This window comes from Henckelia pumila, chromosome 4, assembly GCF_033568475.1.
Source record: "Henckelia pumila isolate YLH828 chromosome 4, ASM3356847v2, whole genome shotgun sequence".
Classification (NCBI taxonomy): Eukaryota; Viridiplantae; Streptophyta; class Magnoliopsida; order Lamiales; family Gesneriaceae; genus Henckelia; species Henckelia pumila.
This window is the reverse complement of record NC_133123.1, coordinates 39,450,469-39,468,432: the sequence shown is the minus strand read 5'-3', so window position 1 is coordinate 39,468,432 and position 17,964 is coordinate 39,450,469. Positions and strand designations below refer to the sequence as shown.

The following is a 17,964-nucleotide window of genomic DNA, read 5'->3' as shown; positions in this document are numbered from 1 at the left end:
GAGGATAACAGGCCCCAGAAGTCTGATAGTTTATCCTCTTCAAGTTCTGAAGAAGAAAATTATGAGGATGCTGCTTCTGATGAATCTGGAAGTTCTGAGGAACAAGCTGCTGATGATAGTGTTGCCAACACTGATGACAACACTACAGCTGAATCTGACTCTGAGATTGATCCTGATAAAGCATACAATCTTCAGTTTTATTCAAAAGAGTCTGCTGACGAATGGGAGAGTCTGTCTGGAAAGGACTGTTTGGAAGAAAGGAATATTGATGAAGTGTCCTTCGAAAAGCAGAATTTGGTGACATTCTTGAAACAGCAGAATTTATATTCTACTGTCACCACTGCTGGACCTTTTTCCAGGAAAACTGTTTTAGAATTTTACTGCAACCTGAACATCAAGACTGGAGATGAAGAATCATTCAAGTTTGGAAGAGTATACATCAGGGGAAAGGAGTATGATTTTACTCCTGTTTTGATCAATGAGCACTACAGTACTGCTGATTCAAAGATGATGCAGTTACTGAAGACATTGATCAAGTCACAAAGGTGATCACTGGTGGCATGGTTCACAAATTTCCACTGCACCCAGACAGGTTGTCAGCTGCAAAGCTTACCTTTTTCTTTTCTGTGCTTCACAAGATTGCAATCAGGAATTGGACGCCATCGACCAATACAACCGTGGTAACTAAGCCACAAGCACTTGCATTGTTTGCTATTGGAACTCAAGCATCTTTGGACTTTGGAAATTTGGTGTTTGGAAATATTATGACTTTTAGAGAAGGTGGTGGAAAGCAACAAAGTTTCTGTTTCCTTCTTTGATCTATGGTATGCTGGAATCTCAAGGTTTCAAACCAGAGGATGATGAAGAATTGATCGGAGGAGAAGAGCTTATCAAGATTGCACCTGGACTGTTGAAGGGAAATAGGAAGCTTGATCTACCATGGACTGGTGTTGTACCCAGTGTTGCCAACACTGAGTCAGTTCCACCTATGACCGTTCATAACACTGCTCAGATTATGTTGAATGCTACTGCTATTCGCTCTCAAATGGCTCATGCTGAACAGAAAATTGCTCAAGCCAAAGCTGATCTCGAGTATTATGAAGCCTTAATGGCTGAGTACAGGCTTAAACTTGGACTACCAGGGCCCTCTGGACAAAAAGGGGGAGTAGGATCAAGTGCTGATCAAGCTGAAGAGGAAGCTGTTTAGATATTTGGTTTTAAGATTTTTCTTATCCTTATCTTTTAGTTTGTTATTTTGCTTTAAGTTCGAAAATATTTATCAATCTTTGATATGCAAATGCACTATCTGATACTCTGATCTTGTGTGTTGAGAGTCGGTATTGACAATACAACCACACAACACTGTTTCTGAGATGCTTAAATTCAGGGGGAGCATTAGTTGCATAAAGATAGGGGGAGCTATTTGCACTTATTTGTGTGTTTTGTCCAGAAAGGCAAAAAGAAGGAGTTTGAAAGATCATGTTGTGCACATGTCTTTTAAATTATTTTCTTATTACATTCGATTTCTATCTTTGGAGTTTTGCCTTTCTTAGACAAGTATTAAAGTTGGTAATATTGATTAAATCTGATACGAAATATTCAATATCTAATGATATTTTGTTTCCCTGATATGTAGGTTCTTATTTATGAAAACAATTTGAAGTTCTATTTAAAGGAGTGCATAGGATCGATCAAATAAGACAATTAAGAGAGTGAAATATAGAGAGCAAAATACATAGAGAAAGTACTGCAGAAATTCTAAAGTATTGAAGATCAATCGTTGAAGAATTTCTGAAGTGTTCATCGCTACTACACTGTGTTGCCGAGTAGTGTTGGAAACACTGAAGAACACACGAGTGAAGTGTTGTTCAGAAAGTGTTTCTTTGGTTTTCGTTTTTCGGCTTAGTACTTCCTATTGATGTTTTATTCTAGTTCTTACTAGTTTTTAGGAAGTCTTTTATTTTCTCAATTTGTTGAGAAAAATAGTTTTTCATAAAACAATCACTAGTTGGTTTTTGTAAACTGATTTTATTTTTCTAGTGATTATTTCGCCATGAGGCATCGCGCAAGTACTTGATACTTGTGCATAATTATCTGTGTTATTGTTTACTTTTGCTATTAGTTAAATAATCTGCTGCACAGTGTTATCGTGAAGTGTTGACAACACTAACAGATAACACTCACTCAAAATTTTTTTTGGTATTTTTGTGATTTTAGACTGTCCAAACCTAACAGTTGCAATTACAATTGGAATTATGTTTTCACAGTCAATCAATGTTTTAAATTTCTTTTGTTGTGTGATAAGAAGGTGTTATCGAGATTGTTGATGTGACACCAATGAAATACTGAAATAACACTTACATTGTCATGTCAATATATGATTAGGCAACTCATTCTTTGCCTTGAAATATATTTATGTTTAGATGTGTCTTTAGCAAGTATGTTCATCCCAGAAAGGTGACTAGCTGAGGACTATCAGAAATAGAATAGAGTTGTTTCGATGATTAACTATTCCATTTCTATAGTATCAAATAGTCTGTTGTGAGACGAGCTCATATATATTTATTTTTCAGACGAGTCAACTCTATTTATATTTATAATAAAAAGTAATATTTTTGGCTTAAAAAGTAGAGAAAATTGTTATTTTTGGTACCGTATGTTTGTCATTTTGCGATCGATTTCGATCTCTTACGTTTTATTTCAGTTTTAGTTCTCTATCTTCGTTTTTTTTTGGTAATTTTAATCATTTTTATGACGTAGCCCTGATGTGACATCAATGCAACACTGACTGTACAATGCTACGTCAGCATTTTCGATGAAAAATGATTAAAATTACCAAAAATCGGTAGATGCATGATTAAAACTGAAATATAAAAACATAAAGATCAAAATCACAAAGTCACAAAATTATCGGACTAAAATTGCAATTTTCCTAAAAAGTAATATTTTTTTATGGGTGATCTAAATAGAAGACCTGTCTCACAAAATTGATCTGTGAGACCGTCTCGCATGAATTACAGTGAATAATCAAACCTCCGAGAGGGTATGTGAAATCCCCGTCATGATACTTAAAAATTTTGTGTCATTACAAAGAATATATGAAATCCGAGATCCCATCCTAAACATCCTCGACAACATTTTTAAAGTAAAACTATGCCCAAAAGTGAATTAATTTGGAATACTAATATTTTAAGGAATACAAGAAAAAGAAACATATATAATGTAAAGAACATGCATTGCATGAATGTTAGTCCCCCTTGTAAGGTAACATGTAGCCGAAAGTAGGTCACAATTTGGAAGGAACTTTTTCGTTTCTCAATGTACAAAACCGTCCGTACGACCTAGCTATGCACTATGGTAACACAAACTTTAACTCCCTATTTTATTTTAGTCTCACATTTCTATGCCAAATAAACAAACAACACAACATATTTTACACTTTTCCTCGTATCCAAGATTTCAATTTTCCTCGAGCAACAAAAAGAAGAAAAGGGTTTCCCTCCTACCATTCTTTTGCATTTCCAAACATTATTATATCCCAATTTTATGATTAAATTCCGCATACGTGAATGAAATAAATCAAGCTAAGAAAATATTCACATTTTTATTTTCTCCAAGTTAAAATTTTAAAGCAATTAATTGATAGATGCTTAAGAAATGAATTAGTTTGAGCTCGTTTTTAGCTTGAACCATAAAGCAAACATATATATTCAAAACCAATTGATGAAATTGGCGCATAATTTTATAGTTTTGATGCTAATCAAGAAAAAATAACTTAACTTTTAAAAGCTCATAAATCGTCTCGATTCTTTTCTAACCCTATTTTGGTCTCGTGACTCTCGTCATGTTTAAGCTATCTAATTTTATTTCTTCAGGTTTCTCTTTGATTGCTTTTATGATTTTAGTCCAAGTATTCTATGTGAAATAGTTGATTAAAGTATATCAGCTTTTCTTGAAACAATGAAACCACTCATTGGCCATATATTTTCTTAATTACGAAGACATTTGTCTCCATTTAATTACATGCATGTCAACCTCACAAAGCTAAGCTACCTATATATACAGAGAGGCCGAAGTAATTAATACATATATATAGGAAGAACATGGATTTTTGTGCAATTATTTAGCTTCATGATTAGTCATTGATAAGTTCACCAAATTTAATAATATTATAAATAAACGCTGCAAATTGGGTTTAGGCTATGATTGTAGGCTAAATTTTATGTTATGCGAATGATGGGACTCAAATGCCAATATAGTTATTTGGGTTATTTCGGAACATAAATTAAAGTTCTATATATATACATACGAGTGATAATAAAGACAACCAATTTGTTTGTTTTTTAAAAAATATATTATATTATATTATATTATAAACATGATTTGTTATATATATATATAATTCCTTTCAAAAAATATATAATATAATATATTTTAAAAAAACAAATTGGTTTTCTTTATTATCACTCGGTGGTTCAACGTAGCTCTAGCTAGCCTCTAGATAGGGTTAATCCAAGCATGTGGGAGTATTTATACTAGCATTTGAAATCATTGTGTCATTACGCTAATAAATTGTGTTTTCTTCCAATTGACGATTTGTTAAAATTACAACCCTTCACCTAGTGTGTAATGTGTTTGAAAGTAGGGAATATATGTCGGTTAAATGTATATTTAATTTAAGAGTATAATTTGATTAAATTTGGTTGATTACAAGAGTTAAACTCGTTTTTAGAAAATTACAATTACGACTGTATATTTATGCCTCTACAATTTTTTAACAATGTACATTTGCAATTTAGTCATTCTTATTATCAAATTTCAATCTCGATACTATATCATTTGATTTTTTTGCTATTTTAACCTTCTTTACGTGATACCGTACGTTAATGTTGCATTGAATGCATCAAGTATCACGACGTTTTATACTAAAAATAAAATTATGGAAGACGACAAGGTATAACATATTATTAAAACTAAAATTTTTACAAAATGCAATATCATATCATCATAATAAAAAAAATGCATTACTAAAATTACAATTTTCGCACCTCTTTCTTCCGAACGAGGTTGCCTTGGTCGCACACTATGGATAAGTTTTGGTTTTTTGTTATCGTACATATTCCAATAAAATTACTATTTCGAGCCATTTTTCTTTGCTTCCAAGTTTTTAATAGATTGATGTCTTCCCAATGCTCGTGACGATCATTTGATGAAACAACATGAACACACCTCCAATAAGTGTAGGCACTTTGTCCATCCCTTGTTCAGCACACCAATCAAAATGATTTTAAAGAATATGGCATGCTTACTACCACACAATTGGCAAAGTTTACCGAGCAATGCGTAATTCACCTCATCTGAAGCCCTAACAAAATCAATTGAAACTCGGAAAGAAAATTCAAAAGTTTAATCGGTTCTCATAAATCCGTGGCGTATGTACAGTTTCTTGCATCATTGACAGAATGCTATATATATCCATGAGAACAATCGCAATTACGTCTTATGATCCATTACTCGACAGGAGTACTTGCCTCCTCTGAATCCCCAAATGAGCCGATAGTCTAGCACACTTGTTTCTGATTTCCTCCAACTCGGTCTCCAGTTCCCCAATCTAATTTATATTTCATCACAACAGATATAAACTCGTTATTTTATCTGTGTGTTATGAAATAAACTCAAGTGTACAAGCATTTTCTGTCACGACTAATATATTTTATCTAGCTGCTAATAAACTGATGATGCATAATGGAAACTAAATAATTACCGTCCTTTTCAGTTCAGCTTCCTTTTGGATGTGCTCCTCACACCTGTTGGGAAAGTTCAAAGTTGAATAATATTAGGCCCCTAAAGAATCCAAGTTGGTAAACTATAATGACACACAAAACAAACACATGTTAGTGACCTCAAATGGCCCGAATATAATAAATCAAGAACAGAGGTGATGAAGAAAATCAACATGCTTTCATAAGAGAGGTTGAGGGAAGATTGGAAAGATGATGCCATCAACGATCGAAAGGAGACTGTTCTTATTTGAGAAAATGCTATGGTGATCATTGACCAGAATTCTAGGCAGCAAAATAAGCAAGGGTGTGACTATCCAAAAGACAATAAATTTCTAGGAGTCATAATGCTAGGTTTGTACTCAATTTTTTATTTTTTATTTTTTATTTTTTGAAAGCAGGTTTGTACTCAATTGGAATAACTTCAGTAACCAAATATAAAAATGCTATTATGGATGGACGAATAATTAAGGATTGTAATATTTGACAACAATATTGAAGTTACTTAACCCATCTTTGAAAGATGAGTCGAGGACATGGGCAGTCTGCGATAGTTCACAAACAAGTTGCAGTTCTACACAACAGATGCAGTGGGATTAGCTTTGACGCTTTTCAACTCATCGTCCTTAGAGAAAATATTATCATAATTTCTTACTCAAGACCTACCAGACTGACTTGTAGCAACATAATCAACATTATTATTAAGTGGACAGGCAAGCCAAAAATGATTATTAAGCTGCATGAAAGGACACCCTTGACTTGAGAAATACACGTACATAATAGAACTTCTAATACCAGCCAGCCTATCTATATGATCCTCATAGTTACCTCATGACCAACTGAATGTTCTCTTCACATATCTGATCAAGTGATGCATCCATAGGTGTTTCCAGAACAGAACCCTGCAATCAGTCGAATAGAACAGTGATAGGCAACATAAAAGGCAAGGTATCTCTAAAATTGAGTAAATCACCACCGTAGTGGTCCAGTGGACGTGGTGTATGTACATGTCCACAACAATGAGTGCTACTCATTAATCCATTACACAATCTGCTCAAGTATACAAACTTTCAAATACCAAGACAACAATATATTTTTCCACTTACCTCGCTGGATCGCTGCAGATTTGCAGCGAGATCGGTATCCACCTGAGCGTCTGATTGTTTTTTGAAGTCGTTCCTCCGTGTGCCATCAGGTAGGTGTCCTATCAAGTGACAGTGACCCTTCCTGTGTTATCATAACAAATAAGTTAACATAGATTACAACTGCGTGAAACCATTAATATAAAAAGAATTGAAATAATCTAAACACATGGAAAAGGAGATGGTAACAGTCGAAACTAATGATGACTAAGCAAGCATGTTCCAACAAACACAGAGAGGAGGGAAAATCTTGAAGATCAGGGAAATCCACCAAGCACAAAACACATTTCAGGAGTCCATTAGAAGGTGCACTTGCCATGGCTTTGCCATTTACGGTGTACAAAGTAAAGGAAAGATGGGTACCAGAAGTCCACAACCATTTGTTTCAACCTCGACTCCAGCTTAAGAAATAGAGATGATCTCTCAAAATCTTGTTTGTCATGTGCTGGTTCTATGAAATTTGCCTCGAGAACTCCTGGATGCCAAAAGTTAGTTGCAGAGTACTCGGAGGAGAAAATGTGATGAGTAATTTTAGATATACTAGCATACCAACAACACCATGTCCTTTGGAACTACCATCTGCAGTCACTTTCCAGTAGGGCTGTTACAAGTTAGAAAAATTAAATAATAAAGAATCAAAACATCAATGGCACCCACCAATTTTATGTTCAGAGTTGGAATTTACAATAAGACTTCTTGTTAGCTCAGAGAGTTTGAACTTTCTACCAAAGAATTATTTTATTGCAGATACTAATTCTCACCACAGCCTGATTAAAAATTATCAGTCACATACATACATACATACAGATATATACATACAGACAACGTGCCCACTCACCGTGCCCACCATTGAGGTGGCACTCACCTATTGGATGTGATGAATTGTACAGCAAATAGATGAGTGACACCTCAATGGTGGGCACGGTGGGTGGATAGCATATCCAAACTCTATATGCATACATACACATACATATATATATACACTATGTAAAAGATAAAAAGTTATAAGAATAATCTTCCACTTATTAACATACCATACCCTGATGAGACGGTTTTTATGGTATACATTGAATCCACATACTCCAAGTGCAGGTGCTTCCTTGATGAAACCAATGGTGGTCTCCACGATCACCTACACCATCCATGTGATAATTCGGTATGATTTCTAAATATTTAGCTAAACAAACAATTAACAAGTACTTCCATCAACAAGAAAGAACAAAATCATATTTTTGCATCTTTTATGTAAAAAAACACTTGCCGCAAATGTTTCATATATTAATTGTAATTTAAAATATGATCTCCAAATGGTTGTATAGCCATAGAGAATTAAAATCATAGGGGTAAATTAGGAAGTTCAATTCTCGCTCTCCACAGACGAAGAAAAAAATTGACCAACAATTTGACAATCCATCATCCTCGTAATTTGAATTTTCCCTCCTTTCAAAATCCCCTTAAAGTCGTACACCTAATTATACCCCATTACCCTTGGGCCATAAGCATATTCCAGTTCAGTTCACATAACTGGAGCACCGCCATGAATCCAGGGGTTTATGATCCCCTTGAAACTCATCAACCAGCAGCAGCAAAAACACCATCAAAGCATGTGTAGACGATAAGACATTATAAATTGGACTAAAAATTAACACAGAATCATCCATGGTGGCCAGTGCAACGGCAGACTGAAATGATTTCATGGTTCATATCGACATAGAAAGATTTGAAAAGGCCAGTTTAACATTTTTTTAATGGACTCAATTTGCATAAACTGTTAGCACTATTATGATTGCTTCTAGACAAGTCATTGAGAAACAGAAAATAGGCAATGCTAAATAAAACAAAAATCCAGTAAAATTTGATTTAACAACTTTAGATAACGTTCTAAAGAAAGACACTTCATTTTCCTGTCCAGACATCCAATTTTAAATTACACAAGTAGCAGCTAGTAGCCAAAATAAAACCTCTTTCGGGTTCTCTACAACTGATACTATATCTTCAACATTGTAAAAGATGATGACGCCATACCTCTTTTGATGTCGCAACAGAAATTGGCCTGTATATGAATACCTTTGAGTGTTTCAAGTCATCTGCAATAATGTACTGCTCGACGGGTGTCCCTCTTAAAATTATTTTGAAGTTCATAAACTTTTTGAGATACAATATGGATGCATATGCCTGGGAAAGTATATGTTAACACAGTTTATATCAGTTTAGTAAATAAATTGGCGCAAATAAACAAAGAGAACAAGCTCCAGAGACGTCCATTTTTTGTTTAGCAGCATGCATGTAATGCATAAATACTGACGCATCGGGAACAATACATTAGTAAACAGTATGGAAACGCTCTGCAAAATGTGGTACAACAGTTGAAAACTTCCGGTGTGCCAAGAGAAATGAAGGTTTAGAAATCAAACATAATGGAGAATTAAACCTTTGAGGTAATGTAAAGCAATGGAACTTAAAAAATACATTAAAGTGTAAAGCATAGTTATGCTAACTGGCAAAAAAGATTAATTAAAAGAACAGCTATCAAATTATATTATATTTTCTAAATGTAAGTCCGAAAAGGCTTGACAATTCAGGCTTAAAAGAAAATTCTGATGATATCCAACAGGCGAAAACACAAGAAGTTTTAAAAACATAACTGAAAAACCATAATAAAAGTGCCCACCCTTAATGAGTAACGCATCCTGTAAGAGATATGAGATTGCAATTCAAGTACTCTCTTGTGCGTTTTGGACTTAGTTCCCTGACTAGCTTCGTCTCTCAGCCTTATATCCTGAATTAATGAACAAAAAAACAATATAAAAGAACCAAATCCAGTTGCAAACTGCAAAACCATCATCAAACTGAAAAAAGAAATTGGTTTACCTCATCATCATCATCAAAACATAATTCATAAATGCCTTCATCGTTCATCCAGAGATTAAATATTATTATCTTTGTTCCGTGAGAACCAATATCATCGAACTGGAATAAGTTGATAAAAATAGAGGTGAAACAACAAAAGCACATATATGACATAATAATGAGGAAAATGCCGGTTTAAGACTGTGTGCAACTTCCTCAGCACCATATTCATTTAAATACTCCACAATTAAGTGGATAAGTATTAGAACCTTCGGAAATTTCCAGAATATCACATCATATTTGAGTGCCAAAAACTCCGTGTATGTGATTGAATATTTAGAGCAGGAGGTGAAGATTCTTAATGATATTCCAAATAGAAAAACAAATTGAAGGAAAAAAAATCAAAGATGGAGAACAAGTAACACCTTGTATTTCGAACAAAGGTCAGACAAACAAATAATCCAATAGGTACATCACATACAAAGAAAAACACCACTCAATACAAGCAACTAAGTTTCAGAAAATAATGCCATTATTTGTAATTGTCTCAACCTCATTTCTCAGTAGGTGGGTAACCAACAAATCCAAGGTACAGTATTTGTTTCCCCACGAAGATGATCGGGGTGTGAGGAATAAATAATAAAGATAATTAAAAATTCATCTCTTGTTGACGCCCTGAATCCTGCATATCCTCTTAGCGGATGTGGAAGAGAGATCTATTTCACCTCTCGTCCAAGCATTCGTCATACTGCCATTTAAAGATCAACCGCCAGTTGGGCAACAACCATCGAACCAAGAACTGACTAGGTAGTGAAAACAGAAACGGGTAGAAAGAAGTCCAAAAGAGGTAAAGAAACCTGGAGTGACATATAAAAGGAAACAGAAGGCGACAGCAGGCAATATAAACAGTAGATACTTGTGGCCCACGATCCTAGGTGTTTCAGAAAGAGGAAGCTCAGTATACCCTCTGGAGGAGCGGAAATAGCCGTGACCAATTGGCTGAATGAGAACAGTGTACCCCCGGGTGATATGGAAACCTCAGAGTCGGTAAATCTTTTCAAAGGTATAAAAGAGGGACAGGTGATTTTCCATAAAACCTAAGCTGCCGTGGCACCACCCTGTGACCATAGGGGTGAATTTGTCAGTTTTATTGGTAGGTGTTTCATAAATGCCGTAGGGTGACAACCCGATTCTTCAGACATAAGGATATTAGAGTCGGGTTTTCAGCTATAAAAAGAAAGGTTAACACCAACTTTCGTTCCTGCCAATTCTAAGCTTTAGTACACTCATATGCAGTTTAAAAGTTTGGTAAGAAAGGGAATTTTTTTCAGAATAGAATAATCAGAAATCAGGAAGAAAATTACAAGCATATCCCATCAATTCTTGATTAAAATTTCATATCTTTTAGCATGAAAATGCCTTCAGTAAGATCTTGTACCCCATGTGTGATTTGATATACTCCATTTTCAGAACACACAACTCTTTCATAAACATAAATTGGATAGTGCAAAAAATCTTTTGAATTGCAAATATGAATTTTGTTATGGGCTTAGAGGAAAAGGGCCAAGAAATTAATAGAGAGGGGCCATTACCGTAAAGGTTTATTATACAACGTTGAGAGGGAAGGCACGTGGGGAAGAGAGGCCATTACCAGAAAGGTTTATTCTACAACCTTAAGAGGGAGGGCACGTAGGGAAGGGAGGAATAAAGAGTGAGGTGACGAGTTGGCTACTGCATTATGCTATTTTGCTCACTGAGCAACTGGGTGACTAGCATAGCTAGGGCCTGCCTAGGGGTGCGGGTGCATGAATACTCTTGTACAGAGCTTGTCTCTGGGTTTTATCATTGCAATTCTCGATTTCAATCAATATAATACAGTTCATATTCCATTATCTTCTATTGTATCATATCTGTGCTTAGTCATCACAACAAATTTTATGTTGAAGCCTTTTAGGGAACTGAATTCAGGAAGTATGACATCTCAGATGTATATTTATAGAAACACATATCGATGGGGGTAAAGCCATGCATTCGACCCATGACGGCCGTTACTCCGATTAAATAAGACTCTGTATTGGCAGAATAAGATTGTACATTCTCAATGTGTTACTGCTGGGATGAAATTAACCAGGAACAAAACTGTGGTAATAGATCCGAATTTTTGAACTTTTAATATTTTTGTTTAACTTGTTACGATTGTACTCAGTAATAATACGAATTTCGTTTCCACTCAGTATGCCTTATTTTTTTTACTTACTAATTTGCCTAACATTTTTTAGATAATGAAGATCCCTAAGAGTAGAGAGAGGTCATGACTTATGGCAATTGGCAGCTGGTCTGGCAATAGGCACATTCCATCATACGAATGTCAGAAAAAGGTATTCTCAGAATTAAATTATGGTTCCTATGAACTCAGATATTCAGGAAATGAATTTAATGGTTATGGCCCAACTCATTTTGTCTGATTTAGCATCCATTCTTCTGCTCTAGTGCCTCCATTTGCTTCAGTCAAATGCCTTTTGGCCTCTGCCGGAGCTACAACAAATTAAACCCATGGGATCGGGTTGTGGTGAAAGGGAGTTACAGAGAAAATGTACCAGTACAAAGTCTAAACTCACTAAAAATACAAGATTAAGGCTGAGTAAGTAAGCAGTTGCTAGGTTACATGGAATATAAAATATTAAATTATATGCTAAAAACATCAGCATGTAATGCAGCTAGAAATAATTGCACCAAACATATAAAAAACAACATTGAAACTTGACAGTGGCTTTGGATAAGCAATAACACCGCAACACGGACAACAAAAATGAAAAAAATCAAAAAAATATGAATCAGAGAATCTTGCAATTCATTGTAAAGTTAACCTGCAGCATAAGATCATCTTTTGTTGCAAATGGAGACCATTCAAGGATGGTACTCAAGTTTGTGGACCAATCCTCCTTGGAACTATAGAATATAGGCTGTGCGCAATTATCTGAGATATCAAAATCAATCTGCAATACATAATTCCATCTCAAAGTATGAGAAATACTTGAACAATTCAATGTCATGTTATTGAAAACTGTATATCACAGCGAAAGGAAAACTTAGGATATTCAGAATCAAGAGTTTACCATTGGAACAATTACGTCATCTTGTCTTGTTCTCCGTAAAAATGTGTAGGACAAAAGACCGACACTTTGAGTGGTTCGACTGAAGGATATAAGTGCAAACTCAAGTAAAAAACATATCAAGTCAAATGCAGAGAAATCGAACTAACATGATCGTGTGTTATATGGTGACACAACAAGATACTGATGTGATTAATGTCCTCGGAAATCGGAAATAAGAACACACCCAAACATGATGAGAAAACAAATTAACCCCAAAATTCAATGAACTTGATATTGTTTTCTTTCCCACTTCTATTGTACATTGCCATATTTCTCACACATACAGATGGCCAAGGCATCAAGTCATTTACATACACACAGATATTTTAGAATAAGACTGAAAGTTCTTAAAACATAAACTGATAATAACTCCACGTATAAATGTCAGTATGATGGACTTGACTCAACAACTAAATGAAGAGTGGCTGTGTCATGTTTGATTATGCCAAGAGATAATGAAATAACTCCAGGACTTATTGAAAGAAAGATATTACCTCGATCGCGATGCACGACTAAAAACAATGGCATCAGCTCCTAGTCGCATGGTACTTGTTTTGAACCCATTACCATCTAGCATGAGAAAACATACGGCTTTAGATGTCAGGAGATATGAATAGGCTAGCAATCTAACTCTTGCAAATTATTTACAAATAACACTTAATTATTGCTTTGATAGACTCATCAACGGCAGATCAGTAATGCATGTATTTCACTATTTAACTAGGAATCCTCACTAACTGCAAATAATCTATAAATTTGTTTAGGGAAAGTTTTCCAAAGACCATTGGAAATGGAGACAAAACAATACAAGAAAATAGGACAAATACAAAGAACGAAAAAAGCCATATGAGGTCCCATTTTCCATGGTGAAGATTAGAATCTAAAAGACTTAAAAATTTCAGAGATTTCTAATCTACCTTACAGCAAAATACTTTCCTCGTCCAACTAGCTCAGTTGATACGAAATTCACTGATTAGATAACCTTAACTGCAATCTTTAGTAAATAAGCGGCAAATGAAGCCAAAATCCTAGTATAAAAGAAGAATTTGGCACAGGGTTTGCTTTGAAAACTAGAGCCACTTGATTTACTTATGTAATGTCAGTTGACTAAGCCATAGGTCAAGTCCAAACAGAAGGCATCTTAACAGAGAGTAACATCCACTAAAAAGAAGTTCAAACTGGAGGTTATTCAAACAGGATAGCTTATTCTCATAGATTTGTACACTTATACATGTGGAAAGTTGTATCTCGGATGTATTGGCCACTGGAGCATCACGGACGTGCCATGGACTTGGCATGGGTCTATGGATCCGTGTCAGAGGCGTGCCACAGATCAGCATGGACGTGCCACGGGTCCATGGTGGTGTACTTCGTCCAACCACAAAGGTGCATGCACGAGGGTAAGGGAGGTTTGTAGCACAACCAGTAGGATACAAGGAAGTGATATGGAGATGATTATGGGGCCTTGTCTCTAGGGTTTTGTTTCTCAAACTATCATGCACCTGCCATGGAAATGGCATAACTCTGTTGTCCTGCTTGCAGATCATTTTAAAAGCCTTTTTTGCCAGGATTTGAAAAATATAAGTATAATATGTGTCACTTTTCAACCATAGCCAACTTTCAAAAGCTTTAGGGATAGACACCAGCACATTTCCTCCTCTCTAGCACATCGTCCTCTACACTTAACTATCCTTGACCATCTAAACTCGGAGTGATGTTCTATGCACTGTAGGCTACATATTAACGCAAGTATGAAGTTACAGAAATTCTGTGAATAATGATGCTTGGGAATTTTCTAGCTATTCATGAGTAATTGAATATCACAGATAGTCAGATACATTGTTGCATCATTGATTCATTTAAGTATGCTCATCGAACCTTCGTTTCCCAGAGATTTTTGCCATGTAGGCTAATTGACTAAAGTGAGGAATTGGGAAACATATGGGACTGTTGTTTGTCATTTCATACTGTGCTTTGCTCGCTCTTTGGCAATGAGTGTTTTGCATGGGGCATACGATTGGTGAGGCAAGATCAGAGGAACCTGCGACCAGTTCTATGGGAGGGCAAAATTGGAATCACGGATCTTGGGTCTTCCACTTTTGGCCAGCATCACTTGTCATTTGGCGTAATGTCCTTTGGAAAAGCACTTTAACTCTATTTTTATCATGGGGTTAGTGTCCCAAATGCTTGGTTCTGACTTGAGAGTTATGATGTTTATGATAAACATTATCACAAATTATGGGCATAAAAAATCATTAGTACACAAAATTTAAAAATATTTAAGATTCCTGAACTGATCCAAAATCAACGATTATATCATGAACAGAGATTATAGTTCATAAAATAATGCTTTGATGAATATTGATCGTGTGAAACACAAAAACAGGATGCACACTCACAATTCGTGAAGACAAAGAAAGAGGACAAAAGCCCACAGCGTCAGAGAACCAAGTCGAACCTTAGTAGGAATATTAGTTGGCATATATTTGCACAAATAAGAGCTGAGAAATTGGTACGGGCATACACATAAATATAACATTGAATAAAGTAACTGGAAGGGATTTGCAGAACAAGCAACATTACATTGTCCAATGGTGGTGTTTGATGTCTTTGAAGAATATCCCAAGCTCATGCACTTCCGCATGCTTTCTGGACCCATTCCACCCCCGTCATCTGAAAAAGATGCTGAAATACTTTAAATCCGAAATTTGAGAAACACGTCAATGATCAAACCAAATAACCAATACGTGAAGTTAAAACTGGAATGATCAGTACCTTGAAAAAGTAAGGCAGGAGAATTGTCCTTTGTATTATACGTTCGGTCAACCTTCACAAAAGTTGCACCATTGCCAGTCTGGATTACAAATAGAAACGAAATAAATTGTATAAACCCAACTTATTGAAAACTTTTTAATTCAATCCAGTTCTTGTATGGTTGCTCAATTCAGTTAGTGAAGCTCTAGATATTCAACGACACGGAAATCCTTACAACGATCATACCTAAACCAACACCAATTTCACAGCATGTGTTCAATGCAGTGATAAGAAATACCTCCAATAGCTTATTTCAGACTCCAACTAATGCTTACAACTCTAATTTAGAGAGCATATGTTTTGTCATCAACTCAATACAACTCTACCGATTTTGCCAGACTAGAGGCAACATCACGAACATATAACTTATTATGTGTGCCATTGTCATGCTGTCCAAAGTTCAATAAAGCCCAAACATCACAAAATAGCAAAAAATTAAATACATATTACAGACCTCAATTATGAAGACAAAACCTAAAGCCAATTGTTAAAACATGCTTACCTGAAGCACCAGACAAAAACGATTTAAGAGATGTTGTTAGGTTTTCGGGCCATTCTATAAGATCAGTAAATTGATTTTCCGAAGAAAAAAAGATATTAAAAGACCACCATGCGATATAATGTCCAATACAAAGAGCCTTTGAACTCGAGGAAGCAAGTAGATGCTTACACATGCTAAAAGATCTTAAGTGCTACATCCAAAAGTAAATGCACCTGTATGTTTCCCATTTCTAACTTAAAGTATATATTCTACTCTCTAGTCATTGCAGATTAGAAGCTTGCATGATGATTCTAGTCACATTGGCAAGTTTTAAAAACAGTTATCAGTCGTACAAGAAATAAGAGATGAAATTAGAGAGGATTATTACAACACAAATTTGCTCCATAAGCACAAAGCAAGACCGCCAAAACATGTCTTGTAACAAAATAAAACAAGAACAAGAGGCACATAAGTAATCATTATACCTGACAAGATAACCACCACAAAAATATTTCAAGGCCCTCCCATTAGCATTCATGCTAAGTTGGTCATAGCCTCATAATTATATGTAATTTATATCATTTCATTCAAAAATTGATTGGAAAACATGGTAACGTTAGAGCACGATGATGAATATGGTTACCTCATCAACTGCATTGTCCAAGAGTTCGGCAATGGCTGCAACAAAGAATTGATATGTTAGAATATCCCTCATAATTAGTCGCCATGTTTTGTTTCCTCGTATTTCTATAGAAGTGTCAGATATTGGTCTGTCTCTAGTAGCACTAGACCATTAAAATCTCCTAATAGTACACAAATTGGGGAGAAAGCAGGGAATCACAGTTGTGCCTCGCGCATAGATGAAATATACACACACTCTGCAAGTTGATTACTCTTAAAAATGGTAACACTCCAACAAAAGATAAGCCTCAATTAGGCAACTACCTCCGAATGCCCATTTGTGAGAAGTAGCGTTTGAATGCAGAAACTTGGGATGCACACGTGCATGTTCCAGATCACCTGCAGTGCACGATACACACCACAAGGCCCCAAAATTTATTTCACAGAAATAAGGAAGAAGTTAATAAAATAATAATACAGGCAAAAAGAAACCAAATTTAAACAGAATTGACCTTGAACTGAAGTAAATTTAGTTGGGCCAACTTCATAATCTCCTGCTTTCCAGAAACTTCGAGAGTCTAGAGGCCGATATTTGGCCTCAGAGGCGCTGCTACGGATCACGGGTGGAGACTGATTAATGAGACGTTCCTTGGTTTGCAATCCCACTACGTTTGATGGTTTAGCACCGTTAGCGTTTTGCCCACCATAAACTCCTCCACCGTGTCCGCCGCCTACGCCATTGCCGGACTCATCGTCGCTGCTGTCGATATCGATTATATCGGCGGTGTTGGGTATTTGCTTGTTCTGTCTGGGCAGCATTTTGTGGAATTTTGCATCGAACTGCTTGAAATCGAGGTTATGTTTGTTGCGCCACTTTTTTTTAAAAAAAATTAAATTAATTTTTAGGAAAATTATTTTTTTCATCTTGAAACTTTTGACAAGAAATAAAATTAGTCTGGCTTAAAAAGAAATAAAATTAGTCTCGATTAAAAAACTCAATTATAACAAATCTTCGAAAATAAAAAAAAATAAAGTTACTATATTATTACTAGTAGTCAATTCAGTTAAATATGAATAATATATATTAGACACATTTTTTTGTAAAATATTTGGTATATTTT

The 17,964-nt window shown here is 35.4% G+C and overlaps 1 protein-coding gene across 1 annotated transcript; it reads right to left on the bottom strand.

Moving 5' to 3' along the window:
* Positions 1-5,018: 5,018 nt before the first annotated feature.
* On the bottom strand, positions 5,019-17,714 carry LOC140863234 (protein MICRORCHIDIA 2-like). Its single transcript, XM_073266520.1, has 18 exons — positions 17,356-17,714; positions 17,168-17,242; positions 16,866-16,900; positions 15,703-15,781; positions 15,511-15,600; positions 13,422-13,497; positions 12,889-12,967; positions 12,640-12,768; positions 9,794-9,892; positions 9,594-9,701; positions 8,948-9,097; positions 7,962-8,054; positions 7,472-7,523; positions 7,286-7,397; positions 6,887-7,007; positions 6,609-6,682; positions 5,765-5,807; positions 5,019-5,611 (listed from the first exon to the last, which is right to left on the bottom strand). Exons 1-18 carry the CDS (start codon positions 17,660-17,662, stop codon positions 5,501-5,503), a joined length of 1,833 nt encoding a protein of 610 aa, XP_073122621.1. The 5' UTR covers positions 17,663-17,714; the 3' UTR covers positions 5,019-5,500.
* Between the last annotated feature and the right edge of the window lie 250 nt (positions 17,715-17,964).